Source organism: Balaenoptera musculus, chromosome 9, assembly GCF_009873245.2.
Source record: "Balaenoptera musculus isolate JJ_BM4_2016_0621 chromosome 9, mBalMus1.pri.v3, whole genome shotgun sequence".
Lineage (NCBI taxonomy): Eukaryota > Metazoa > Chordata > Mammalia > Artiodactyla > Balaenopteridae > Balaenoptera > Balaenoptera musculus.
In genome coordinates, this window is record NC_045793.1 from 28,867,138 (window position 1) to 28,894,512 (window position 27,375).

Consider the following 27,375-nt stretch of genomic DNA (forward strand, 5'->3'; position numbering starts at 1 on the left):
AAACAAAGAACTTTCAGGTAGTGGGTCCTGCCCATAGACAGGCCATTGCCCCCCAGAGCCGAGAGTTTCTCTTCCCTAGAGGAGTTTGGTGGTTTGGATGTCGTTTTGATGGTGGTGGCAGCGGCGGTGGTGAGGGAATTCAAGCTCTGGAAGGGTGACTGGATTTATACCTTTGAAGTCTTGCACAATCCTGAAAATCACATGTTGAGATTAAAATCATTGTTATTCCACCCATAGTTGCCATCTGGTGGAAAAACAAATAACTGCAAGGTATCGTTCAACAGCTATTTAGCGAGAGTCATTATATGCCAGGGAAATGTAGTTCAAAAAGGTTTGGGGTTCATTTTTCTTTGACTTAACAGAATGTTTGCTTTTAAGATTGATTTACTTTCCAAAAATTCTTTTTTCATTTTGGAACTTTGTCTGCTTGTAGGCTCTTGGCTTATCAGGAGCAAATCACTCGCAATTCTCAAGATTCATGTTTTATAAACCTTCCATCTCTGAAAGGACAGTAGCTCGTTCTCTGGTATGCTGATAGTGTTGTGGAAAGTATAATTTGGTTTTTAGAAATATCTTCTCCCAATTTCTGTGTCAACGTGAGGACATCATCCATCTTCTCAAAAAAAAAAAAAAAAGTTTGAGATGATGTATCGGCAGCAAAGGACCTGTATTATTTTCAATCCATTGTGGATTATTTTGTAAAAACACAAGATCATGCATTTCACTCATTCTGAAATGTTTAATGAAAATAATTTGGACTGAGGGAGGGGACGGATAGTTATGTGAAAGAAAAACTTGAGTAAAATATTGTGGAATCTAGGTGGAAGGTAAATGTCGGAACAAAAGAGATCGTTTGCTGTGGGTTTCAGCTTAATGATTTCTTCACATTTGATAAAGGAATAGGATCAGTTAAGTCAGTGATTTTCAAACCACTACAGACTTTTTTCAGCTTTTCTGTATGTTTGGACATTTTCATAACAAAATGTTGGTACAAAATCATGTATTGGGATGTCATGGCAATGTCACGTCACTGCAAGTTTCTACAGACATACTCTCTGTACTTGTCGGGGGACAGGTAACAATCCATGGCATTGGTCCACGGATCACACTTCGCATAACTGGTTAAAAGCTTATTTTACTGTATTATTTCATATAATACTCAAAACACTGTTTGAAAAAAGAGATATAATTCCTATTCCATCAGTGGCGAAACTGACCGAGAACAGTTGAGTCTCTCAGCTTGTGTCACACCTTGAACACTCAGGTCTGATTTCCTTCCAGGTTTTGGTACATTCTTTCCTCGTCGAGAGGAGAGCAGTGCAGCAGACGTGAGGGTGAGGTGAACTGCATTACGCAACCGGGGTTGGAATATTGTAAAGATGGCAACAGCCCATTTTCTATACAATAAAGATAAATGATTTTAGGGATTTACTGAACATTAGGTAGTATAAGACTGTAAATGTAATATACATTTTAAAAATTTACTTTCTATATCATTATAATGAGGGCAAACCGCCCCCCCCCCCAAACAGACAAACAAAAAACCTCTTCATAGAATAGGCAGAACAAGGCAGCCCAACCCAGGAGCTTTCAGAGTTTTCTAAAATTTTCTATAATACCATGAAACATGGAATGAAATAGGGGAAGGGTGAGGGGGGATGGATTAGGAGGGGGTGATGCCTTCTTTCACTTTATGTATGCATATAGAAATTGACTTCACAAATTTACATTTATCATGCTCCCTTTTCCACTGTGAACATGATCATTTTTCCCGTTAAGACTTTCAGTCTGTGCAGATTGGAAGCCCAGCTAGTGCTCAGTGATCATGCTTCTCTGTTTATATTTGTGCTCGGAGTGAGTGGTTTGGTAAATTCTTCACTTTCTGGCTCTGTAGTTACAGGGTTAAGGAGAATTTGCCGTCGGCTTAGGGAGATTTAAGCTAATCATTGAGTTGGAAGATATCTATAAAGGAAGACTAAAGGATCTGCTATGAGCTAATATTAGAAGAAAAAAGTTTTATAAAAACCTTGTAATATTGATGATGGGAAGAGCATGTGTATTTTTTTTCCCAAAAAAATAGTCTTATACTTCTCAAATCACATTTATGTTCATTTGGATGTAAACTCGCCTCAATTCCTACCTGCAGACAGTGCGAGAAGCCTTTGGTAGTTTAGGGGGTTTAGATTTGCTTTAAGGGCTTTAGAGTTGATATAAGGGATTTAGATAAGTTATAAGGCAGGGTCTTTTGTGAGCACCTGCTTCCTAGTTTACAGATAAAGGTCTAGACATATCACTTACCTATATGTTTTTTAAAAAGATTGCTGTCAGTTTTAAGGTATGATTTCTTAACATTTGAAAAGGGAATGGGATTGGTTAACTCAGTGGTTTCTAAACCTTGGGAAGTCATGGATAAAAAAAAAAAAACACCAATGTCAAATATAGCCTCTTATTTTTTTGCCAAGAAAGATCATTAACCACTACAACAAAAAAACTAACCCACAATCTATTGTTAATAACATTGTATTGCATAGAAGTGACTTGTACTTATGATTTCTACCGTTAAAATATGGAGGAAATTTAGCTTTATTAGAATTACTTTGTAATCTTTATGTTCATTTCTTTACATTGAATCAGTGAAAACCTCATTCCACACTGGTCAAAACTCCCCCCCTTTCGGATTTAATAACTTTCCAAAATCCATTATGACTATAAGGACCTCATTATTTTCTGTAAAATTTGAATATCGAATGATACCAGACCCTACAGAGGCTTTAAAGGTGCAGTTCTAATGCAGTTCATGGTCTAAGCAGGGGAGAGATGCATTGATGCTGTACAGAATTTGCTTGCTTGAGGACAGGTATATTTCATACCTTCAGAGAGGACGGGAAGTGCTAAGAAGGCACAGGATGAAGACCTGGCATAAGCTGGGGAAAACGTCACAAAGGAGCAGAGGATACCAGGAGTACATTCTACCTCCTCGTTCTCTTCATTCTATCGGCTCCTTGCTCTATCCCTCTCAGTTTAATGAGCCATAAGTTGATCAATCACCACACTTGATTGCATGGTCTGGGCTTAGATTTTCACTCCTTTACAATCTGGCTATGTGACCTCGGACAAGTGCCTTTACCTCTCTATGCTTTTGTTTCTTACCTTTAAAACAGATACTAGCACCTACCTTATGTGTTTGAGGGTTAATATATATAAAGCCCCTAGAGTAAATTTTAGCTGTTTTCAAAATGCAGTCTTGATCATGTGACTCCCTGACTAATATTTGGATGGCATTCCCTGCTCTGGGGATAAAGACCAGATACCTTTCCAAGGCTTATAAAGCCTGTCCCTTCTCTCCAATCTCTTCTCATACCACTGTAACCTCATTCCCTTCACTGAAGCCCGCTGAGACCAGCTGTGTCCCACCCTACCCCATGGTCCCTTGGTCTCCCCTCATTTCCCAACTGATTCCTCTTGGTCTTCATACCTCCATTCACCTCCTCAGGGAAGCCTCTGTGACCTCCTCAAATAGATTCAAAGTCTTGCTACAGACTCTTATGGTGCCAGAAATGCTCAGTAGTATACATCAAGCTGCAGTCATTTTAGTTCGTGTAGTTTGTTTCTTCCACTATAAGTTCTGTGAAGGCAGCAAACCCATGTCATTTTGCTCACCAGTAAATCCCCAGCACTGAGCACATTGCCCAGCAGGGAGTATGTTTTGATAAATATTTATGGAACAAGTGGATGAGGTACGGTAAGGGGGAGGAAGCTTGTAGAGAATGTCAAAGGCTAAACAAGTGGTTCCCTTTATTGGAAGAGAAAATATGTTCTCAGGAACAGTGGAAGAGAAGGCTGGAAAGGTAGGTTGAGGGAGACTTGGATGGATGAAGAGACTGGCACAACAGGGTGCCAACAGGGAATAATCCATTGACTGGCTTTAGGCGTAAGAAGTGACCAATAGGAAATACTGGTATTTTTGCCGGAAAACTGGGAATTATTTGACATCTAGTAAAATCAAATTCATCAGTGTTACAAAAAAATTGATCATGAATTGATAACACCTGAAAAATAGTTTAAGAAACTGTTTCTCCATGGGCCGCATAGATTATTAGAATTATTAGACAATATTTTATTTGTCATTATTAAGGAGAAAATGGCACCTCTTTGAAGTGGGGCTCTTGTACTTTCTCAGCGTTTTCCTGGCTGAACACACGTTGGCAGCCTTCCCAGGAACCATCTCATAGATGACCACAATGATTTGGCAAGCAGATAATGTTTTTCTCATCGTTATACAATCCTTTTGAGTCAAAGAAGCAATGCATGTTTCAGATCAAAAGCCATATGTGAACAATAAGTACTTTTTTAGAAAAGTGTATTTGAGGTTTTATTTGGACAGCTGAGCAGACTTACCCTTTGCAGACACAGCTGCTTGTTGTGGTATCACCACATTTCAATTTTGTTATTAGTTCACCATGACTTTAAGATATTCAGTAACTTCTTTGGTCTCTAAGCTGAGCAGGTGAATGGGAAGGGTGGCAGTTGGTGGTTCTCAGAGGGCCCACGTACAAGTTAAAACCCAGTAAAATGTGGAGAAAGGTAGCATATGTGGTATATTATTTTTCTGATGTCCGGATCGTAACACCCCACCCTCACCCTGCCACACCAGTTGTGTATTCAATTGGTTGTGTATTCAGTGGCCTTTTCACAGGGAGGTCACTGATTGGTAATTCCACATGTGTTGGCCAGCACCCAGCAAAATATATGGTGTGCAGGGGTGAACCCTTGGTAGGAGTGGGGTATAGTGTGGTGGAAGAGTGGGTAAGAAGAATAAAGAAATGTTGCTTTTGGATTCTAAAGGCAGGGATTCAGTCTCTGTTCTCCCAATAACTTTGTGATCTTGGGCTGGTCACTTCTCAGCCTGACCACTTCATCTGTAAAAGAGAATGACGTTAGATAGCCTCATCCACCAGAAGGCAGACAGCAGAAGCAAGAAGAACTACAATCCTGCAGCCTGTGGAACAAAAACCACATTCACAGAAAGATAGACAAGATGAAAAGGCAGAGGGCTATGTACCAGATGAAGGAATAAGATAAAACCCCAGAAAAACAACTAAATGAAGTGGAGATAGGCAACTTTCCAGAAAAACAATTCAGAATAATGATAGTGAAGATGATCCAGGACCTCAGGGAAAATATGGAGGCAAAGATCGAGAAGATGCAAGAAATGTTTAACAAAGACCTAGAAGAATTAAAGAACAAACAAACAGAGATGAACAATACAATAACTGAAATGAAAACTACACTAGAAGGAATCAATAGCAGAATAACTGAGGCAGAAGAACGGATAAGTGACCTGGAAGACAGAATGGTGGAATTCACTGCTGTGGAACAGAATAAAGAAAAAAGAATGAAAAGAAATGAAGACAGCCTAAGAGACCTCTGGGACAATATTAATTGCAACAACATTCGCATTATAGGGGTCCCAGAAGGAGAAGAGAGAGAGAAAGGACCAGAGAAAATATTTGAAGAGATTATAGTCAAAAACTTCCCTAACATGGGAAAGGAAATAGCCACCCAAGTCCAGGAAGCGCAGCGAGTCCCATACAGGATAAACCCAAGGAGAAACACACAGAGACACATAGTAATCAAATTGGCAAAAATTAAAGACAAAGAAAAATTATTGAAAGCAACAAGGGAAAAATGAAAAATAACATACAAGGGAACTCCCATAAGGTGAACAGCTGAGTTCTCAGTAGAAACTCTACAAGCCAGAAGGGAGTGGCATGATATACTTAAAGTGATGAAAGGGAAGAACCTACAACCAAGATTACTCTACCCAGCAAGATCTCATTCAGATTCAATGGAGAAATCAAAAGCTTTACAGACAAGCAAAAGCTAAGAGAATTCAGCACCACCAAACCAGCTCTACAACAAATGCTAAAGGAACTTCTCTAAGTGGGAAACACAAGAGAAGAAAAGGATCTACAAAAACAAACCCAAAACAATTAAGAAAATGGTCATAGGAACATACGTATCGATAATTGCCTTAAACGTGAATGGATTAAATGCTCCAACCAAAAGACACAGGCTTGCTGAATGGATACAAAAACAAGACCCATCTATATGCTGTCTACAAGAGACCCACTTCAGACCTAGGGAAACATACAGACTGAAAGTGAGGGGATGGAAAAGATTTTCCATGCAAATGGAAATCAAAAGAAAGCTGGAGTAGCTATACTCATATCAGATAAAATAGACTTTAAACTAAAGAATGTTACAAGAGACAAGGAAGGATACTACTTGATGATCAAGGGATCAATCCAAGAAGGATATAACAATTATAAATATATATGCACCCAATATAGGAGCACCTCAATACATAAGGCAACTGCTAACAGCTATAAAAGAGGAAATCGACAGTAACACAATAATAATGGGGTACTTTAACACCTCACTTACACCAATGGACAGATCATCCAAAATGAAAATAAATAAGGAAACAAACAAAAAAAAAGAATGACAATGGAGAAAGAGACAGGGTGATGAGGAGGATGAAAGGAGATGATATATGAAGAGCTCTAGGGAGACAGAATATCTGCTCATTGGCGGGTGTGTGGATACACTAAGTTCCCATGGCCACTTCTGCGCCAGGATGGCCCCTGTTATGTGTTCCCCGGGCAGAAGTTCATTGAGGATCCTGGGGCCTAGAGCAGAAAGCTGGCGTATGTGCACGCTCGGCTTGGAGAGCAGCATCTAGGACTAGCCTTTGCATGTGGTCACACTTTACCTGCCTTTACCTTGATAACTGTTCTTATGAAAGGACACAGGATTAAGACAGTTGATATCTAATGAGACTAAATCCATCATTGTTACAGTTTCATAACTGATAACATCTGAAAAATTTAAAACTGTCATTTCTGCAAGAACAGCACAGATGGAGAATTAGACAATATTATGGTTTTGGACAATAAACATCTTATTTTTCTCACAAAACTAGTTCTCTGTGGCATCACTCATTGTGCCTCCTTCCCTCTGAGATATCTTTCCCTCTCCCGTTCATATGGACAAGGTTCGTGTCCTATACTTTCTTCTGTAAGCATGTAGCTGAAACTCAGTAAACCATACTGGTTAATTGTTTAAAGTATGCAGTTGCATGGAGGTGGAGATACAGTGGTGAATGAAACAGTCTTTGGCTTCATGGAGCTTACTGTCTAGTGAGTAAAAAGTAAGACGGTTGGGGCTTCCCTGGTGGCGCAGTGGTTGAGAATCTGCCTGCCAATGCAGGGCACACGGGTTCGAGCCCTGGTCTGGGAAGGTCCCACGTGCCGCGGAGCAACTAGGCCCGTGCACCACAACTACTGAGCCTGCGCATCTGGAGCCTGTGCTCCGCAACAAGAGAGGCCGCAACAGTGAGAGGCCCGCTCACCGCAATGAAGAGTGGCCCGCACTCGCCGCAACTAGAGAAAGCCCTCGCACAGAAACGAAGACCCAACACAGCCAAAAATAAATATAAATAAATAAATTAATTAAAAAAAAGAAAAGTAAGACGGTAATAGAATTTGCAGTTAAGTATTACAGTTACAAAGTGACTTTAAAGGAAAAAGAAAGGGTGCTAGGATTGCATACAAACAACATAGGATATGGCTGATTCAAGGTGATTCAGGGAATCACTGAGGGTCAACTGAGCAGGGATCTGAATAGTTGCTAGGAGGTAAGTTGGTGGTGGTGAGATGGACAGTGTGAAATTTTTGAAGGAAGGATGGTGGAGGTCGGGGCATGGACATTGAGTGACAGATTTGTGATGAAGCCAGAGTGATAGGTAGTTAGGAGCCAGTTGAAGTGTAGGGCCTCAGAGGCCTTGCTGATGACTTTTGGTGGAAAGTCAGCAAAGAATTTTTAAACTGGAGAAGAATTTAAACGGCCAGATTTAAAAAAAAAAAAAAAAAAAAAAAAAGATTAACTTGATACCAGTGAAGAGGATAAGTTGGGGAAAATGAGAGTAGAGTGGCTATCAGGAAAATTTCTAAGGCAGGAAGACCACTTGAGAGGCTGTTGTTCTTAGCCAGTTGAGTCACAGTGAGGGGCAGGAACAGCTTCCGTGGGGTGTGAAGAAGTGAGGAAGGATTTCAGAGGAATTCCAGGGTGAGCAGGATCAGCTTAGTGACAAGGTTTAGTGACAAGTTGTATGTTGGGAAATAAACATGGAGGAGATGGTGGAGTTGAGAATGGTTTCCAGGTCTCTCCAGGAGGGAAATAGGTATTGATACTCATTGAAGCAGGTAAGCAGGAGGTCGAGCAAATAATGGGAGAACTCATGAATCCCATTTGAAATTTGTTAAGTTTAGGGTGTCAGGGGGACGTGTCAGGAGAGCCGATGGGTGGTATTGGAGATGCAAGTCTGAAGCTGAAGTGAGATGAGGAGGGGTTGGTGAATCACCCTTTGTGATGGTGTTGGGATTGGGAACATGTGCAAAGTGGAGCACCTCAGACCTAACGATGGATGGGATGGAACCTTAGCGAGGACACAGGGAGGAACAGCCTTCTGATGATGGTAGGTCTTCCTTTCTCCTCCACATCTAGGGCCAGGAGGGCTGTTCCTCATTCCTGCTTTCAGATCATTGCTCTTCCTCCCTCAGGCGAAATCTCTTTTGCCTTCTGGAGTGCATTCCTGTTCACTATTACCACTTACTACACTTTCAGTTTTTCGGTGTTTATCCATCTCCTGGTTCCTCTCCCATGGGCATCCGTATCTTAGGAAGCCTGTGATCCAGGTGCCTATCTAAATTCTCTTCTTTAGCCTTAGAGGATTCAGTGTCTATAGATAATCATCACTTTTTTCAACAAACCTTTATTGATTCCTTACTCTAGGCAGGCACTGTGTTAGGCACTGGGTTCACTAGAAAACAAGACAAAGTCACTGCTCTGGTGGCTCTTATATTTTGGGGAGACATACAGTAAATACATATCTGGTAGTGCTGTGTGCTAAAAAGAAAAACAGAGCAAGATAAAAGGGTGTGATAATGAATAGGGGGAAGAGGTGGGGCTTCCTCTGAGGAAATGATGGTACTGACACCCACGTGAAGTAAGGGCGTAAACCATGTGGATATACAACATGAATATGATAGAATACAGTGTAAACCATGTATTCTCTATTGCTGGTAACAATTTATCCCTAAACATACCAGTTTAAAACAGTAAATGCATGTTATCTCACATGCGTTTCTCAGGATTAGGAATCTGAGAGAGGCTTAGCTGGATGTTTCTGCTCCGGGTCTCTCGTGAAGTTGCAATCAAGCTGTCTGCTGAGATCACACTCGTGGCTCAATTAGTCATGAATTTGCTTTCCGGTCCACTCCCATGGTTCTGGGCTGACCTCAGTTCATTGAGGGCTGTTAGACCGAGGGCTTCAGTACCTTGCGTCACAGCGGCTTGCACCCCCCGGGCATGTGATGGGAGAGCGCACTGCAGGCTTCCACAAACTAATCTCAGAAGTGACGTACCATCACTATTTTCTGTTATCCATACCTTAAGCTGCCTCTCTTTCCTGACTTGTCTCCCTCATTGCCTGCATGTCGTTTCCCAGTTCAGCTTTTTGCCTTCCTCTCATTTTCCTTTTCATCCAAGCTTTCTAGAAGGACAGTTTATATTGAGTTGGCCGTTCATTTGGGTTTTTCCATGAGACGTTACGGAACATCTTATGTAACGTCTTATGGGAAAACCCGAACGAACTTTTTGGCCAACCCAATGTTTGCCGTCTTAACTTTATTACAACTTGTCCTTTTCTCCTTCTGCAGATCAGTTCCTACTCTTTACCACTCTACTATCTTCTCTGCCAAAGGTGACCAGATGGTGGTAGAGGCAATCAAATTTCTGCTGATTTGAGCTGATTTCCCTTGTGGTACTTGATTCTCTTTCTCTCCGGACTCTCTCCCCTCTTGATTGCTAATGTGTCGTATTTTTCCTTCTACTTCTGACATTACCAGCCTCCCCTGGATCCAGTTTTTCTGCCAGCTTTGTAAATATAGGTATTTCATGGAGTTCTGTTCCTCACTCTGTTTTTACTATACTTGGTCTTCAAAGCTGACCTCTACCAAAACTAAACTAGTAATCCAGGACCATGCCCCCCATATACCCACCACCATTTACAAACAACACACACACACACACACACACACACACACACACACACACACACACACACACACACACACACACACACACACACACGTTGTTCCACCTGTATTCTTTAATTATTTTTAGCTAGTGGAATCCAGACACCCCAGTAAAAACTGTGACTCATATTTTCCCTGCCTTTACACATTCTGTAACTCACCAGGATATGTTGATTGTCTCCCAGCTGTCTCTCCTCTGCCTCTCTCTCTTTAGCCCATGAGTTGCCCTAGATCAGGCCCTTAGTGCTTTTCACCTGGTCTCCAGATAACTGATCCCAGTCTCTGTTCTGGTCAGTTGTCATCTACCCTTGATGCTGCCCCCAGTTATTTGTCTAAATCGTGCTTCTCAGTATTTCAGCACCGAGGTTACCTAGCCATCATCGACTCCTGACCCACCGGCAGAGCTCAGATTTCCTTGCTTGGCACACGCTGCATTTGGCCATCTGGTCTCTGTTGGTCTGATTGGCACAACTTGTGTTCCATTCACCCTTATATTTGATGCTCCTGAAGTATAAAAATTCTTATGTTTCCTTCAAAAGGTCATGCGATTTTATGCTTCTTGCTTTTTCCCTCTTTTATTTTCCTGAAACGTATTTTCTTCTCCCTTTTCCCCTTACTCAACCCACAGGTCATTCAAATCACAGGTCCTTTGTCCTGTTCCCCTCTCCTCCCCAACCGTGCCCCCCAGATAACAGAGTTAATAATTTCCTTTTCTTTCCCCCCACCTTTGCATAGGTCTCTGTGATTGCTCCCGCCCTCTGTTTTACTGTGTATCCTGTCTCTCTCAGGCGGTGTGAGCTGTTTGAGGGCAGGGTCTTTGGCTCATTTGTCTTTATGTCCCCAACACCTAGCAGAATGCCTGACATGTTGTTACCACTTTGTAAATGTTGATTAAATAGCATGCAATTGGACTGAGTTAGTATGGCTTTAGGTATGGTTTTACAGAGGAAATTAAGACTCCAAAAACCTAAGTTCATCAGCGCCCTTGCTTCAAAAACACTGTTTGGTTACTTGGTAGAATTTAGCACTGACAGACAGAAGAGGTTGAAAAAAATGAAATGCCTCCTAACTTAGAGTATTAGATATCAAGCAATTAAAAGGTTTTCTGAAGCCAATTGTAAGGCATTTATGTTGTGCTTTAAAAATATCTTGCCGTTCCAGCTTTATACAATTACCAAATTTTAAAAAGTTGTTTCAATTTCAAATATTTTCTCTTAGATATAATGTCCCATGCAGCATTTCAGTATTTCTGTATCACGGTGCAATCTGGAGACAGAAACCACACGATAATTGATCAGGGAAAATTTGTTATAAACAATGAGGGGTTGGCTACAATGGGCAAGGGAAACTAAAGAATATAGGAGTAGCAGGTACAGGGAGCAGAGCACCCAAGGAAGGAGCAAACCTGGAAAAGGCTGGGGTCCAGACCTCATTGGAGAAGATGTGGCGTATCCTACCGGATGGCAGGCCAGTTCACTGCAGTGCCGCACTGGTAGGACTCACGGGAGCCTGCCTTCTGCAGTGCTGCACTGCACAACTGCCCGGGAATCTGCCAGTGTGGGCGCACCCTGCGAAGCCCTCCTTGGGGTCTGCAGAGAAGCTGCCCCGGGGATTGGTGCCACGTGCCTCCAGGTATAAGAAGAGAACCGGGAACCAGGGCCCTTCCTCCTCCAGTGTCCCTCCAGCACCCTCTAAAACTGTACCAGTGCCAAGGCCACAGGAAGACAGCCCTGGAAAGCAGTGGATTGACAACTGGCGCAGCCCGCCCCCTCTGACTACGGGGCCTCCGTACATTCCCATTTAACAAGATACAGCTGTAACGGAAATTAGAAAAATTATGTCCGTATAACATTTATCTTGAAGTCTAGTGCCCAACGAGAGTAGTTCAATTAGATGAGGATGAGAAAGAAGTGTTTAGAGGTAGGTAAATGGCATTTTTAGATAAAATATTAAATATCTAAATTTTATTTTCCTTCATCTAAATAAATTAAAGGCACTATTCTTATACTTGGGGCTTAAGAATTAGTCTTGGCTTAGAAACATAAAAAATAAGAGTCTCTTTGACTGTAATTGAGCCACAGCTAGTAAAAAGAGAGGAAGCACTGTGTGTATGTGTCATGCACGTTTGCTAGTGTAAAATTCACCACTCCTAATTCAGTACGTTAGTTAACCAAAATATTCAAGAGTCAGAAATCCCCTCTGGCCATTGAGCAAAGGTAGGAAACAATATTTTGTACGAATGGTCTGAAAAGAGGAGAAATTAAGTGGGGAAAAGGTTTGGGACCTGGTAGCTGAGATGCCAGTCACTGGGACAAATGAGGCTGCTTTGCACAGACCACACATGCTGTTTGCCCACATGCAGACAGACATGGTAGTAGCATTAGAGCAAATAGTGGGGTCATAATTTGGGAGTACCTCAGTATCATGAGTCAGTTCTTAGGGAAAAGATTGACATGAATTTTTGTTCCATAAGCCATAACAACAGATATAACTCATGGGGGCTGCATTAAATAATCCTACAGGTTCTTTGGAAGAAGTTTTTGTTATTATAGGAAGAAAACAGGAATAAAATCAGTCTCATATGACCCATAGAGGATTCTTAGGAGTATTGATGACAGAATAGATGTTTCATGAATCTTGGCTGATACTTGTTGATATTTGGGTCTGTGACTTAGAAGAAAGGAGAGATTCGAGGCCAAGTCTGATGTCCCTTGCACAGTATGACCTTATTACTTATTACTCATCTCTTCCCATTTCAAAACTGTCTCTCTCCCTGGTTGTCATCGTTTGTGTTTTATTTCTTACTTGATATTAGTGGACAGCTAAAAGTTTTAGAGTTTGCTTTCTCATCATTGATTTTTCCCAGCTATGAGAAGTGTGTGAGGAGTTGGGGAACTAGTGAAGTCAGGGGTAGGGACAGGTGTGTACCCCCCAGCTGTGGAGTAGTTTTGATTAACAGTTATACCCAGAGGGTATTGACTTGGATACTAGACTTACCACACTATTGGCCTTCAGATTTTCAAACAATAAGGGACCTTCTCCTTGCTGAAGAACTAACCAGAACTCCCAAGTACACATTGGGAAGTTGGGTTCATATCTCCAATTACCTTTTCAATCAACTCTTAAAGGTTTCAGTTGTAGAGATCCCCATGACCTTCAGGTGGGGAGTGTGTAGGTCAAGGTTGGATCATCTTACAAGTTCCTCAAGACTCATTATTTTCTCTCCTAAACATTTCAACATTTTAAGAGAGATGATTTGGAGCCTCCAGTTTGTCATTAGTTAGTGCGTATTATAAAACATTTGAACCGTTGTGGAATGTTTGGTGTCATAACTCTTGGATTGCTAAAAGCAGTTGGTGTTAGTGTCCATGCCTAATTGTAAGTGGGTTTTTGTTCTCTTTTGTTTTTTGTTTTGTTTTCAGGTTTTTCTGAAGAGTGATCGAGTGGCCAGAATGGTTCAGAGTGGAGGGTGTTCTGCTAATGACTTCAGAGAGGTGTTTAAGAAAAACATAGAAAAACGTGTGCGGAGTTTGCCAGAAATTGATGGCTTGAGCAAAGAGACAGTGCTGAGCTCCTGGATAGCCAAATATGATGCCATTTGCAGGGGTGAAGAGGACTTGTGTAAACAGCCAAACAGAATGGCCCTAAGCGCTGTTTCTGAACTTATTCTGAGCAAGGAACAACTCTATGAAATGTTTCAGCAGATTTTGGGGATTAAAAAACTAGAACACCAACTTCTTTATAATGCGTGTCAGGTAAGTGATCATGATATTTCCTATTCCCCTGACTCACAGAATGAACACCAAGTCTTTACAAGCCTATGAAGATGTACTTTACTTTCTCTAATCACTTTGTTTGAAAAGGTGAGTGAAATCGAATTTTAATATGTCAAATAATGACATTTGGAAGAAGCTTTGAAAGAATTATTTGATAGGAGAAGAATATCTGTGCATTTTATTCAGTAAGTAATTGTTCCATGTGCCCTATTTTAGGACATCAGGTTTGTACCTATTGGGTATATGTGTATGGGGCATGCCCTGAATAGTAAAGTGAAAATCGTCTGTTATCTGAAGAAGCTTGGCCATTTATAATAAACAGGTATTCCTCACTGCAGAATAATTTTTCATAAAGGTATGATACTCATCTTCAGAGTTTTATGGAAGTGACTGAAATTTCAAAAATTTTTTCTTTAACTCAGCCAGATAAAAATGAATTGAAGAAGATTGCTAAACTAGGTAATTTAGAGGTGACAGAGTAAATAATCTATTTTCTCTTCAGTTGTTATTTTAATCATACATATGAAAAACTGAATAAAATATCATGTTTGTTCCATGTCTTTCATCTTTAGGGCCTATGATTTGTCTAAATGTATTCCTTCCTTAGTTGTATTTTGTTTGCTTATTTTAGAGCTATAAATTATTTAACTATACCCTAATATACAATTTAAATTGACAAAATTCTGGCATTTTAAAATTCCTGTGTTCATTAAGAGTCCACATGTCTATAATGTGCATATGTTTACATTTATTTTAAATCTTTTTGCAAATCTACTTCTCAATTTCTGTATTCTATGTGTATCATTTACTTTGCATTACTAATTTGTGAATCATTTCCAATGAATAAATTAGCAGAGTTAATTAATGGAAAAGCAATGTGGAACCTTAACCCTGTGAACAATTCATGCTTTCACTATAATTGTTTTTACTGTATTATTAAACCAGGTGGTGGTTTTGATAATATTGGAGGATGACTGGACAGCCAAAATCTTCCATTGTAAAAGAAACACAACTGGGACTTTGTATTTTTAATGGAGCAGTAGCTCACTTGTATAGTCAAATATTGATGAACATAATTTATTAGTAAAATTCAGATTCAGACATTGAGTAGATGTTTACCGAGTATTCAAGCCAAAAACTTTGCTAGGTGTTGGGGAAACCAACCTTAACTAAATAAAATATTTGTTCTCTATGTGCTGAAGTCTTAATAGAGCAGGTAGACCTCTAAAATAAGTTATTACAAATGCAGTAGAATTTATCCTGAATGCTACAGGGTCATAACATAAATTCCTGTGGACCTACGAGTTTATGTTTATTTACTCAAAATGTACTAAAATTAATCTTTTGTTTACTTTTAAAGATCACTTCTACAGCAAGGGTTTTGACCTCCTGGTTTCTGTCCTCTGTGATTTGGAACATACTGGGTTGGCCAAAAGGTTCATTCGATGTTTTCTGTCAGATGGCTCTAGTAGTGCTTAGTTTTCTTTAACTTCATTCAAAACAGTTTTGTTAGATTGTATTGTGACAGCTGTCATAGCAGCATGCATTTAAAAAAAACTTACCAAAATTGGTGAATTTTTGTGTAGCCATTTTAATATTGAAGATGGAAGAAAAAAAGCACATTTTCAGCATATTATGCTTTATTATTTCAAGAAAGGTAAAAAAGCAACTAAAACGCAAGAAAAGATTTGTGGAGTGTATGGAGAAGGTGCTGTGACTGATTGAACGTGTCAAAAGTGGTTTGCAAAGTTTCGTGCTGGAGATTTCTCGCTGGACGTTGCTCCACGGTCGGGTAGATCAGTTGAAGTTGATAGCGATCAAATCAAGACATTAACTGAGAACAATCAATGATATACCACGTGGGAGATAGCTGACATACTCAAAATATCCAAATCAAACGTTGAAAATCATTTACACCTGCTTGGTTATATTCATCGCTTTGATGTTTGGGTTCCACATAAGCGAAGAAAACCTTCTTGACCATATTCCCGCATGCGAGTCTCTACTTAAACATAACAAAAACATTTTGTTTTTAAAACAAATTGTGATGGGTGATGAGAAGTGGATACTGTACGATAACGTGGAATGGAAGAGATCGTGGGGCAAGCGAAATGAGCCACCACCAACCACACCAAAGGCCGGTCTTCATCCAAAGAAGGCGATGTTGTATAGTGGGATTGGAAGGGAGTCCTCTATTATGAGCTCCTTCCGGAAAACCAAACGATTAATTCCAACGAGTACTGCTCCCAATTAGACCAACTGAAAGCGGCACTCGACGAAAAGCATCCAGAATTAGTCAACAGAAAACACATAATCTTCCATCAGGATAACGCAAGACCACACGTTTCTTTGATGACCAGGCAAAAACTGTTACAGCTTGGCTGGGAAATTCTTTTTTTTTTTTTTTTTTTTAGATTTTTTTGATGTGGACCATTTTTAAAGTCTTTATTGAATTTGTTATAATATTACTTCTGTTTTATGTTTTGGTTTTTTGGCTTTAAGGCATGTGGGATCTTAGCTCCCCGACCAGGGATCGAACCCACACCCTCTGCATTGGAAGGCGGAGTCTTTAACCACTGGACCACCAGGGAAGTCCCTTGGCTGGGATGTTCTGATTCATCCGCCGTATTCACCAGACATTGCACCTTTGGATTTCCATTTATTTTGGTCTTCCCTGGAAGACTGTAAAAGGCATCTGGTACAGTTCTTTGCTCAAAAAGATAAAAGGTTTTGGGAAGATAGAACTATGAAGTTGCCTGAAAAATGGCAGAAGGTAGTGGAACAAAAACAGTGAATATGTTGTTCAATAAAGTTCTTAAAAACCAAAAGAACCTTTTGGCCAACCCAATACTTCTAGTTCAAATCTCTGTCTGTAATAATGGATTTATTTTTACCTTCAGTTCTATCAGTATTTGCCTCATGTATCTTGATGCTTTGTTAGGTTCATACACATTTAGCGTTGTTATGTCTTTTTGCGGAATTAACCCCTTTATATAAAGTCCCTCTTTGTCCCTGATAATCTTTTTTTTTTTTTGAAGTCTACTTTGTCTCAAACTAATATGGCTACTTCAGCTTTCTTTTGATTAGGGTTAGCATGGTGTATCTTTCTCCATCTGTTTATTTTTAACCTGTCTGATTCTTTGTTTAAAGTGGGTTTCTTGTAGACAGCACATATTACCTCTGGTTTTTGTTTTTGTTTTTAATCCAGTCTGGCAATTTCTGTCTTTTAATGGGTGTGTTTAGACCATTTGTATATAAAGTGATGTAGTTGGATCACATTCTGCAGTCTTTTTAAGTGTTGACCCTTTTTTGCATTTGTTCTCTGTCTCCCCTCCTTTTTCTGCCTTCTTTAATTTTAATTGAACATTTATATGATTCCATTTTATATACTCTTTTGATGTACTACTTATCTTTTTAAAAAGTGTGTTTAGTAATTGCCCTGGGGCTTACAATATGTATTTTAAAATAATCTAAGCTTACCTTCAAATAACACTATAAGGCTTCAAGTGTAGTACAGCTCTCCCATAATAGAGAATTCTCAATTCCTCCCTCCCATCCCTTGTGAAATTTCTGTCATTCATTTCACTTATAATATGCTCTATTCACCAAACATATTGTTACTACTCTTGCTTTAAACAGATAATTTTTAGATCAATTAATAAGAAAAATAAAAGATATATATGTGTGTGTGTGTGTGTGTATATATATACATATATGTGTGTGTGTGTGTATATATATATATATATATATATATATATATATATATATATATATATATATAATTTCACCTTCATTTATTCCTTCTCGGACACTTTCTTCATGTAGATCCAAGTTTCTGACCTACATCATTTTCCTTATCTGAAAAACTTCTTTGAACATTTTTTGAAAGGCAGGACTACTGATAATGAACTCCCCCAGTTATTGTATATCTGATAAAGTCTCTGTTTCTTCTTTATCTTTAAAGGATAATTTCATTAGATATAGAATTAGCTTTTTTTCTCTTTTAACATTCTAAAGATTTCACTCCATTTTCTTGCTTGTGTGGTTTCTGATGAGTAGTCTGATCAAGCTCTTATCCTCGATTCTCTGTAAGGTGTTTTGTTTGTTTTTTTGTCCTCTGGCTTCCTTTAATAATTTCTCCTTGGCTTAGTTTTCTGCAGTTCAAATATGATATGCCTGGGTATGAGTTTTTTGATATTTCTCCTGCTCGGTATTTTCTGAGCTTCCTGAATTTAGGGGTTGGTGTGTGTCATTACATTTGGAAAATTCTCAGCCATTATTAATTCAAACGTTCCTTATATCCTATTCTCACCTTCTCCTGCCAGTATTTTAGTTATATTTGTTATGTCTAGTTATGTTACTCGCCACAGTTCTGGGATGTTCTTTTTGGTTTTTTGTTTGCTTTTTAGTTCTCTTTCTCTTTGCATTTCAGAGAGGGAAGTTTCGGCTGACCTTCAAGTGTCCTGATTCTTTGCTCAGAATCAGCAAGTCTACTGATAAGCCCATCGAAGGCATTGTTCCTGTCTGTTCGTGTTTTTGATTTCTAGCATTTCCTTTGATTCTTTCTTAGAGTTTCCACCTCCCTGCTTATATTATCCATCTGTTCTTGCCTGTTTTCAACTTTTTCCATTACAGCCCTTAATATATTATTTATGGTTACTTAAATTCCTTGTTAGTTAACTACGTCTGTGTGACATCTTAATCTGCTTTGGATGCATGATTTGTCTCCACAGACTGTGTTCCTTTTTCTTTTTTTGCCTTTTGGCATGCTTTGTAACTTTTTGTTGAGAGCCAGGCATGTTGTATCAGGTAAGAGAAACTTCGGTATATTTGCCTTTAGTGTGAGGATTTACGTTAATCTGACTGGGAGGTTGGCTGTGTTTAATGTTTGTTGTAGCCACAGGCACAAGAAGCTTCACATTCTTCTAGTGTCCTTGTCTTTTTCCCCTGTCTTGACTTTGGGCTTCCCTAAGTATTCCTCTTCAGAGAGTCCGTATCTGCGGCTCTTTAACCGCGATCAGCTGTTCTTCTGGAGCGATGCTGGTGTTGTGGTAGGGTGCCGGGGAGAAGGGAGTGTTCATTCTACCATTTGGTAAAGTCTCAGTCTTTCCGTGGGCCTGTGTCTCAGGGCTGTAACTTGCACAAGTGTTTCTAACCTTTGTCCCCGAGTATTGTTTTCCTTCTCACCCACATCCCTTATTTCCTTCCCTGGCTAAAGCATCCCCCATTTGTTTCCTTGAAGCCTTGTCTCCTGTTCATGCTGGGTTTTTTGTTATTATTATTATTTTTCAAATAGACAAGACAGGAAGGGTGCAAAGGACTGCAGAGGGCAGCCTTCTCCTCCTCCAGCTGGAATAAGTTTTCAGCGTTTTCTTCTAACAAAGTCTTTTCCCCTTTGTTAGGGAGAAGACTCTGGGAGGTATAACAGTGGCTCTTCTTCCCCTCTTCCTGCCAGGTTCACATGGGGAACCTTCCTGGATCCTTACCATGAGAACTTGGTGGGGTTACTGGAAGAAAGCCCAGGAAGGTGTGGAAGCCCCTTTATGATTACAACCCCAGGAGTTTCTCACTCTCTGCACTCAGCTTCCAGTAGTTTGTCCAAATTACTAGTCAAATAAGTGGTTCTATATTTCTGGCACCCATTGATTTCTGCTTTAAATGTAGTATCTCTCTGTTTTTCCTGTGTCTCCAGATATTGGGTTAGTGGTTTGCCCTGAAAGCTCAGTTCTCTGATAAGTGAAGAAAAGTCATTGATTTTCAGCTTGTCCAGCTGTTTATTGTGAAGACAGGAGGCATGACTTCTCCTAAGCTCTTTACGTGTCTGAGCTGAAACCAGAGTTCTCTTCAGCTCTGAGATTTGAAAGAAAAGCTTAAAGATTTTTTGATTAACTTAAAGAAATTACAAAAATACTCATAAGTAAGGGAAGAGCTTTCCTTTGGAATAAGAATCATTTTACAGAAATTAAGAAAATGGATTGTTGAGAAAAATAGCTGAGGTTCTTTTTTTCCCCTCGAGGACCTGTCTATCTTGTGTGTTCTTTTGTTGTCTTTCAACAGAGTTTAAAAAAGAAAAGGCTATAGAAATCACAGAAGATAGCCTGCCCTTTACAGGGAAGGAATGGTGTGAGGAGAGGAATTAGTAGAGCAGGGCTCGGGGACGCAGCTTGGTCTAAAGCTAGCCAAGCTGCAGGCACTTGGCTCCAGGTACCTGTTGGTGGAATTTACTCCACTTTCCCTGTGTCTCAGGAAAGGCTTTGAGGCTCTTGCTCACTGTAAAATTCTTGCTTCTGTATTTATTTACCCTGTCTGGTCCCTCGTTTTTGCCAACAGTGTTCTCCTAGGAAATCTCAAAGATGTTTTGTTGCTTCAGGGTCAGAAGCTCAGGATAGGAAGCTGCTCTGCTGAGATGTGCAGGTTGGCAACGGACAGACAGCCCTTGGGGACTCGGAAAGGAAAGGACGTGAATGAGGAGGGAGCAGTGCCAGGGCTGCCACCTGAAGCTGGCAGGAGCCTCACGTGGTTTTGTAGCCCTTATCCCAGAGCTGTAGGTTTAGCATCCAGAATGGAAAAACAGGAAGCCGTCTTCTGAAGAAGCATAGGTGTTTGTATTACTTCCAGTCAGAGCCAAGAACTTATTAATTTCAAAATTAAGGCATTTAAGAGTTTCCTTTAGGAAACTCTTAAAAGCACTAATTTAGAAGATAGCATGTATAACAATTAAGTTATGAAACCAGGGATAATTGAAAGAAAAATTATTTGCATATTATCAGAAAAACAAGTACAACCCACATATATCATGGATTAGTTCTTGTGCTATTGAAACTGCCTGTCAGATTTTGGATTCTTTGCTTTGAGAATATTGTGTTTGCATTGGTGCACATTCACAGAACAAAATACTAAGAAAAAAGATGAAAAAAAGAGCGCAAACTGTACACTCTACAATGAGTAACATAACAATACCAGAATCTGAAATTGTTAGCCATCATTTACTTGAATCAGGATATTAAATTAACAGGGGTGAAAGAAGCCCAGTCTGTCAGAAGAGAGTTTAATTTCAGAATAACTTGAAGGAAATGCAGTGAATTTCAAATATATACAATCATACTTTTAGAGAAATGAAGTTAGTTGATATTAAAGCTATGTGTTTTATAGTCTTAAGAATAATTTTTATTTCACATATTTTTGAATTAAAATATTGTTACTTAAGTGGTACCAGTAATGAATCAGCTTTCCTTGAACAGAAATGAAATGTTTTTTAAAGATTATTTTAAAATATGACAAAGCGTGGTACACTATGTTTAAATCAGTTCGTTAGCCCATTCTCTGTAATCATGTAGAGAATACAGATGGTAACATAGAAAGGAGATCTAGTTATTTGCTAGCTTTAATTTTTTTCAAAGGAAGCTCTCTTGTAAATGCCATAGTGGCGTGGTAAGTCCCTGGCTCTACCTTCTTGAGGTTGAGACGAATGCAGTATTGGGGAGAATTGTGTAATCTTCAGGTGTGTCATGAAGAGGGTTACCAGGATGAGAAGATGCTAAGTATTCTGTGGGGGGGAGGGGTGAGCATGTGCTGATATGGAGATGTGAGGCAGCCCCTGGCATCTGGGGGGAGCTGCTAGTATAAGGAGGGCTGGGTTGGGGCTGTGGTTTGAGGCGACATTAGCACGTGTGGGTGTGGCTCTTGTAGATTGCAGAGACACACAATCCTAAATGACCAGAGTCTGAGTAGTGGAATACATAGTACCGTATATACTGTCATTCTCCTCCTTCTACCTTTTAAGAGGACTGATTAACTGAATTTTACAGCCATCTAGATCCTGATCTTTTCTGCCGAAAGCAATCTTCATTAATCTTTCATAGTCTCCTTCCATTAACTGAAGAAAGTTTCACCCATGTTTACCCAAGAGTCAAAGCAAAGTTACCTGGAACCTTCCTCTCTAAATACCGCTCCCCCTGCCCTCACCAAATTCCTTATATTCTGAAGACTGTAAGAACTGTGTTAAGTAATATTACAGAACTGGTTGTGTGTTTGTAAGGAATAAGCAGGAATATTTATGAATGGTTAAAAAGTATAGTGTTCAGGTTTATGATTCCCTTCCCCTAGAAATCTCAAGCTTTGGAGATTAAGCACTTGAGGTCTAGGAATTTTTAAAAAATCAACAGAGGCAGTTGCTGTGCTTCTTGCCCCTCTCACTGTGAAAGTCTTCCCCCGGAAGTGCAGGAACCATGAGGCATTATGTTCTGAAGACCCCCTTTCACGGTGTGTAAAGGGAAAATAGGGAAAGACATGTGAATCCCTCAGAGGAAATTGGTATCTGCCTTTCACTGCTGTCATCTTTTTTCTCAACTAGTATCATGTGATTGATAATACATTTTAACATAATTTGTTTACTTTGGCAGAAATATAAAAGCCCATTCTACAGAGACAGTTACATTTGATAACAAAAATCACTTGCAAATCAGGAAAATAAAGCTGAGGAAATGATTGTTAGCAAGGTATATCTTTCCTGTGAGTGTAATTTTAAATCTCAAAATGTTTGAGGAAAGTATTCAAGTGAATGTCATTAAATGGCAATTGTAATGTTTTAGGAAACAGCAAGGAGAAACTGAAGACCTTAAGACTGATTGGATCGTATAATACCTGACTTTTGAAATTCTGGAGTTAATGATTAGCTATAGTATTTATATACATATTCACTTCTATTTTTTAAAATAAATGTATCATGATATATAATTGATGAATCTGATTTCAGTTAAATAAATTTGAATCTGATTAGTAATATTGAATCAGTTTCCTCTCTAAAAATTGTTTTTATTTTTTAAAAATATCTTTATTGGAGTATAATTACTGTACATTGGTGTGTTTCTGCTGTATAACAAAGTGAATCAGCTATATGTATACATATATCCCCATATCCCCTCCCTCTCACCCTCCCTATCCCACCCTCCCTATCCCACCCCTCTAGGTGGTCACAAAGCACCGAGCTGATCTCCCTGTGCTATGCAGCTGCTTCCCACTAGCTATCTATTTTACATTTGGTAGTGTATATATGTCCATGCCACTCTCTCACTTCGTCCCAGCGTACCCTTCCCCCTCCCCGTGCCCTCAAGTCCATTCTGTATGTCTGTGTCTTTATTCCTGTCCCGCCCCTAGGTTCTTCAGAACCATTTTTTTTTTTTTTAGATTCCATATATAAGTGTTAGCGTACCATATTTGTTTTTCTCTTTCTGACTTACTTCACTCTGTATGACAGACTCTAGGTCCATCCACCTCACTACAAATAACTCAATTTTGTTTTTTTTATGGCTGAGTAATATTCCATTGTATATATGTGCCACATCTTCTTTATCCATTCATCTGTCGATGGACACTTAGGTTGCTTCCATGTCCTGGCTATTGGAAATAGTGCTGCAGTGAACATTGTGGTACATGTCTCTTTTTGAATTATGGTTTTCTCAGGGTATATGCCCAGTAGTGGGATTGCTAGGTCGTATGGTAGATCTATTTTTAGTTTTTTGAGGAACCTCCAAACTGTTCTCTATAGTGGCTGTATCAATTTACATTCCCACCAACAGTGCATGAGGGTTCCCTTTTCTCCACACCCTCTCCAGCATTTATTGTTTGTAGACTTTTTGATGATGGCCATTCTGACTGGTGTGAAGTGATACCTCATTGTAGTTTTGATTTGCATTTCTCTAGTGATTACTGATGTTGAGCATTCTTTCATGTGTTTGTTGGCCATCTGTATGTCTTCTTCGGAGAAATGTCTACTTAAGTCTTCTGCCCATTTTTGGATTGGGTGTTTGTTTTTCTGATATTGATCTGCATGAGCTGCTTGTATATTTTGGAGATTAATCCTTTGTCAGTTGCTTCGTTTGCAAATATTTTCTCCCATTCTGAGGGTTGTCTTTTTGTGTTGTTTATGGTTTCCTTTGCTGTGCAAAAACTTTTAAGTTTCATCAGGTCCCATTTGTTTATTTTTGTTTTTATTTCCATTTCTCTAGGAGGTGGGTCAAAAAGGATCTTGCTGTGATTTATGTCATAGAGTGTTCTCCCTGTGTTTTCCTCTAAGAATTTTATAGTGTCTAGCCTTACATTTAGGTCTTTAATCCATAAAAATTGTTTGTATAATTGTGAATATACCTGTATTATATTCTTAAATCAAGTTATAACTTTAATCAGTGTTGCTTCATTTGACTATGCGTTATTTTTTTTTTTTTTACCTTTGGGCTACGTGTAGAGGAACTACATAAAAATATTTCTAAGTAAGGTTTCTTCTAAAGATGTTTTAACTTATTTCTGCTTTCTCCCAAATCTCATCAGATAAAAATATAGTCTACAGTCAGATATTCCATGCATTTATTTTTAGACTTTTCTTCTTTACTTAGATCTAGCCTATAGAAATTAAGGTTTTATCCCGGCATGTCCACATTTTTTTTTTTTTTTTTTAGTGATAAGAGAACACAAATCTTCAGAGATCAGGCATTTTTGTAATAGTAATGGAAGGGAAAAGTGTATTTGCCAATGCACTTTATGACCTGTTTTCATCTATTAATGAATAAAAGATTATATGAATCTACTGTTCCAACTATAATAATACGAATATTGTTCTTAGTTTTTCATGGTTGTTAATGAAAATATTCTATCAAAATTAAAATGAAATATATGTGGTGAATATATTTTATACATTGAAAAATGCTTATTGAATACCTTCTAAAAATATCAGTTACTGGGCGAAACAATGAAAATACAAAAATGACAAGATTTTATTCTTTCCCTCAAGGTGTTTGCATGTGGTCAGGAGACAGGTATGTAAGTAAAATGTGATGAATGGTATAATTAATCAGTGTGTCTCTGAGGGTGTGTATAGGGCATAATGTAAGCACGTGGATGACAGTCTCTTAATTTGATACTGGATAGTTTGCGTGGATTTCTTTAGTGCTCCACCCTGGCTCCACATTAGAATGACCTGAGGAGCTTTAAAAACCACTGGCTACCTGGGCCCCACCTCAGACTAAGTGAAACAGTCTGTGGATGTGGGGCCTAAGTGTCTGTTTTTTAAAAACTTCCTACGTGATGCTGAGGCTTAAGGACCCCTGGCCTGACAGTTCATCTGAGGTCTTCATGCCATGGTCATATCTAAGTATAGAGGAGGCTGGGAAACAGTCTAGCTCTGTGCCCAGAAGAAGAAATGATTTGGAAGTCTGGAAACTCAATCCTCTGTTGGAACTTTAATGAAGGTTCTAACAAGGACAATTCCTGAATTTTGGAAGATGTGTAGAAGTTCAGCGGACTGGAGGAAAACAACACTTACAAAGGCACGAGGAGAATGAAATGGCTTGGAGTCTACGGGAGATTCATTGTGTGTTTTGGTGGAGTAGCAGATGAGGCTACAGAGTTAGGAATGTTAAGGGCCTCACATGCTAGCTGGAAGAGCTTGGAACTCTCACGAGAGAGGGAACACTGTTGGTCTGTGAGACAAGGAATGACAGGAACAAGTTGGGGTTCTGGAAAGATCACTCTCGGTGGTAAAGAATGGATTGCATGTGGCCCATCCCCTGCCTCACCCCACCTGTGGGCATGGCCCAGCATTATTAAAAAAGAAGTGGAACAGGACCTGCATGTTAATGTTTTGTGTAGTCATGAGGCTCTGCTCCTTGCCCTACTGTGGTCCTGTTTTCCTGTGTTGCCTGTGAAGTTCCTAGACTACTGGATTTCACCTGGGTGTCTCTTCACATCCTCTTGGATCCGTGCCCTGTATTGTGCTTCGGAATTCCTCTGTGCTCCCGCGCTTGGGAGCTTTGGCCTGAGTCAGAACACTAGACCACCTACTTGCCTTAAAAGGGACATGATGAAAGCCCAGGAATTCAAGCAGAAAAAGGGATCAGCTGGAGTCTGTAGTTTAAGACATAGCATTCTCTAGAACTATGAGTAACATCCACCCATTCCTCTCACTCACGTTTTATAGAAAAGATAGTATCCTTTGATGGCTATCTCCCATTTACGTTTCCAGCATTTATCTGATGCAGCATTTCTGTGAATTGTGGTCTGATGCGGCATCTCTGCTGAGGGTGTTCTTTCAGTATAGCACCTACTCTGGTCAGCCATTGGTCAAGGCTCTCCATATATTATGGTCCCTCTTCGCATGGAGCAGTACTTTGGGGCAGGGGCATATGTGGCAGGGGGCGGGGGGAATCAAAAGGTCTGTTGTATACCTGATGAAATAAGAATGTTAGATGTCCATGTGATGGCAGGTGGTAGCTGAATATACAAGTCTCAAATTCCAGTGAGAGGTCAGAGTTGGAGATAAAGATTTGGAAATCATTTTGATAAAGTTAGTATTTTAATTTAAGTCATGAGACATTATGAAATCATACTGGGAGAGTCTGGGGCTCAAGAAGAAAAAGGGGCCACGACAGAGAGGCCTGGGGATGCCAGGATTTAGAAGCTGCACAAAGGCAAGAGAGCCAGCGAGGAGGGAGGAAACCAGAAAGTGTGGTGTCAGGAAAGCCATGGGAAGACATTGCAAGGAGAGAGTTTACCTGTGCCACACAACAACGAAGTGACCCTTGAATCTGTTAAGTGGAAGCAACTGTTGGCTTTGGCAAGGGAGGACTTTATGGAGTGGTTGGGAGTGAACCTGATTGGAGTGGGTTAAGAGAAGAACCAAGAAAGTAAGAAAGTGGTGTTAATAGGAAAACTTCAGGGAATCAGCTAATATGAAGAATATTATATAGTCAAGAAATTCCTTCTATTTAGTATATCGAATCATTTTATTTAAAAAAAAATTATTGAGCCCTTACCTTACTATGTGTCAGGCTCACAGTATCAGACTTGGTTCTTAATTGTTTATTGCTTTTGGACTTTTAGAAATGTATGGCCCACAAATCCCGATTTCTTCTGGTAGGTGGTCAGAACAACTTTTTACAAAGCACTTTTTAAAAAAAGCAATTTGAAAGGGCTGAATAAAAAGGACTGTATGCTTACGAAGAGTATCCTGTGAATTTGACACTTTAAGATGATTATTGGGGTCATAATATCCTGAACCCTCTTTGTTTAAGACCAGAAAAAAGTATTTCTTTTTTCCATTTTCCCTAATTACCTTAGATAGAGCAGGGCCAATTGATCATTGTCTTAGTAAGATTTTACTTGTGTAATGGGTGGCAGTGATGATTCTAGTTATTTGTTACAAACTGGTAGAAAGGCCTCTCTTGTTAAATGTTTTTAAATGATGTCATTTCCTGTTTGCAAAGTGTTTTCCCTTATTTGTTACAAACTGGTAGAAAGGCCTCTCTTGTAAAATGTTTTTAAATGATGTCATTTCCTGTTTGCAAAGTGTTTTCATGATTCTTATGTGAAGGTCTCCAGGTGAACGAGGCTGACATCTTGTTTTACGAAGCCTCATCAGAAGTTTGTGCACTCGCTATGTACATGGT

The 27,375-nt window shown here is 39.5% G+C and overlaps 1 protein-coding gene across 24 annotated transcripts in view; it reads left to right on the forward strand.

Annotated features, from left to right (window-relative positions):
• The window catches only part of CADPS2 (calcium dependent secretion activator 2), a 539,668-nt gene that overhangs the window by 176,982 nt on the left and 335,311 nt on the right, over positions 1 to 27,375 (forward strand). For all 24 annotated transcript variants that reach the window (XM_036862873.1, XM_036862885.1, XM_036862874.1 and 21 more), the window contains exon 3: positions 13,583 to 13,915. In XM_036862873.1, the coding sequence (XP_036718768.1) occupies positions 13,583 to 13,915 (333 nt within the window). The remainder of the gene's footprint in view (positions 1 to 13,582; positions 13,916 to 27,375) is intronic.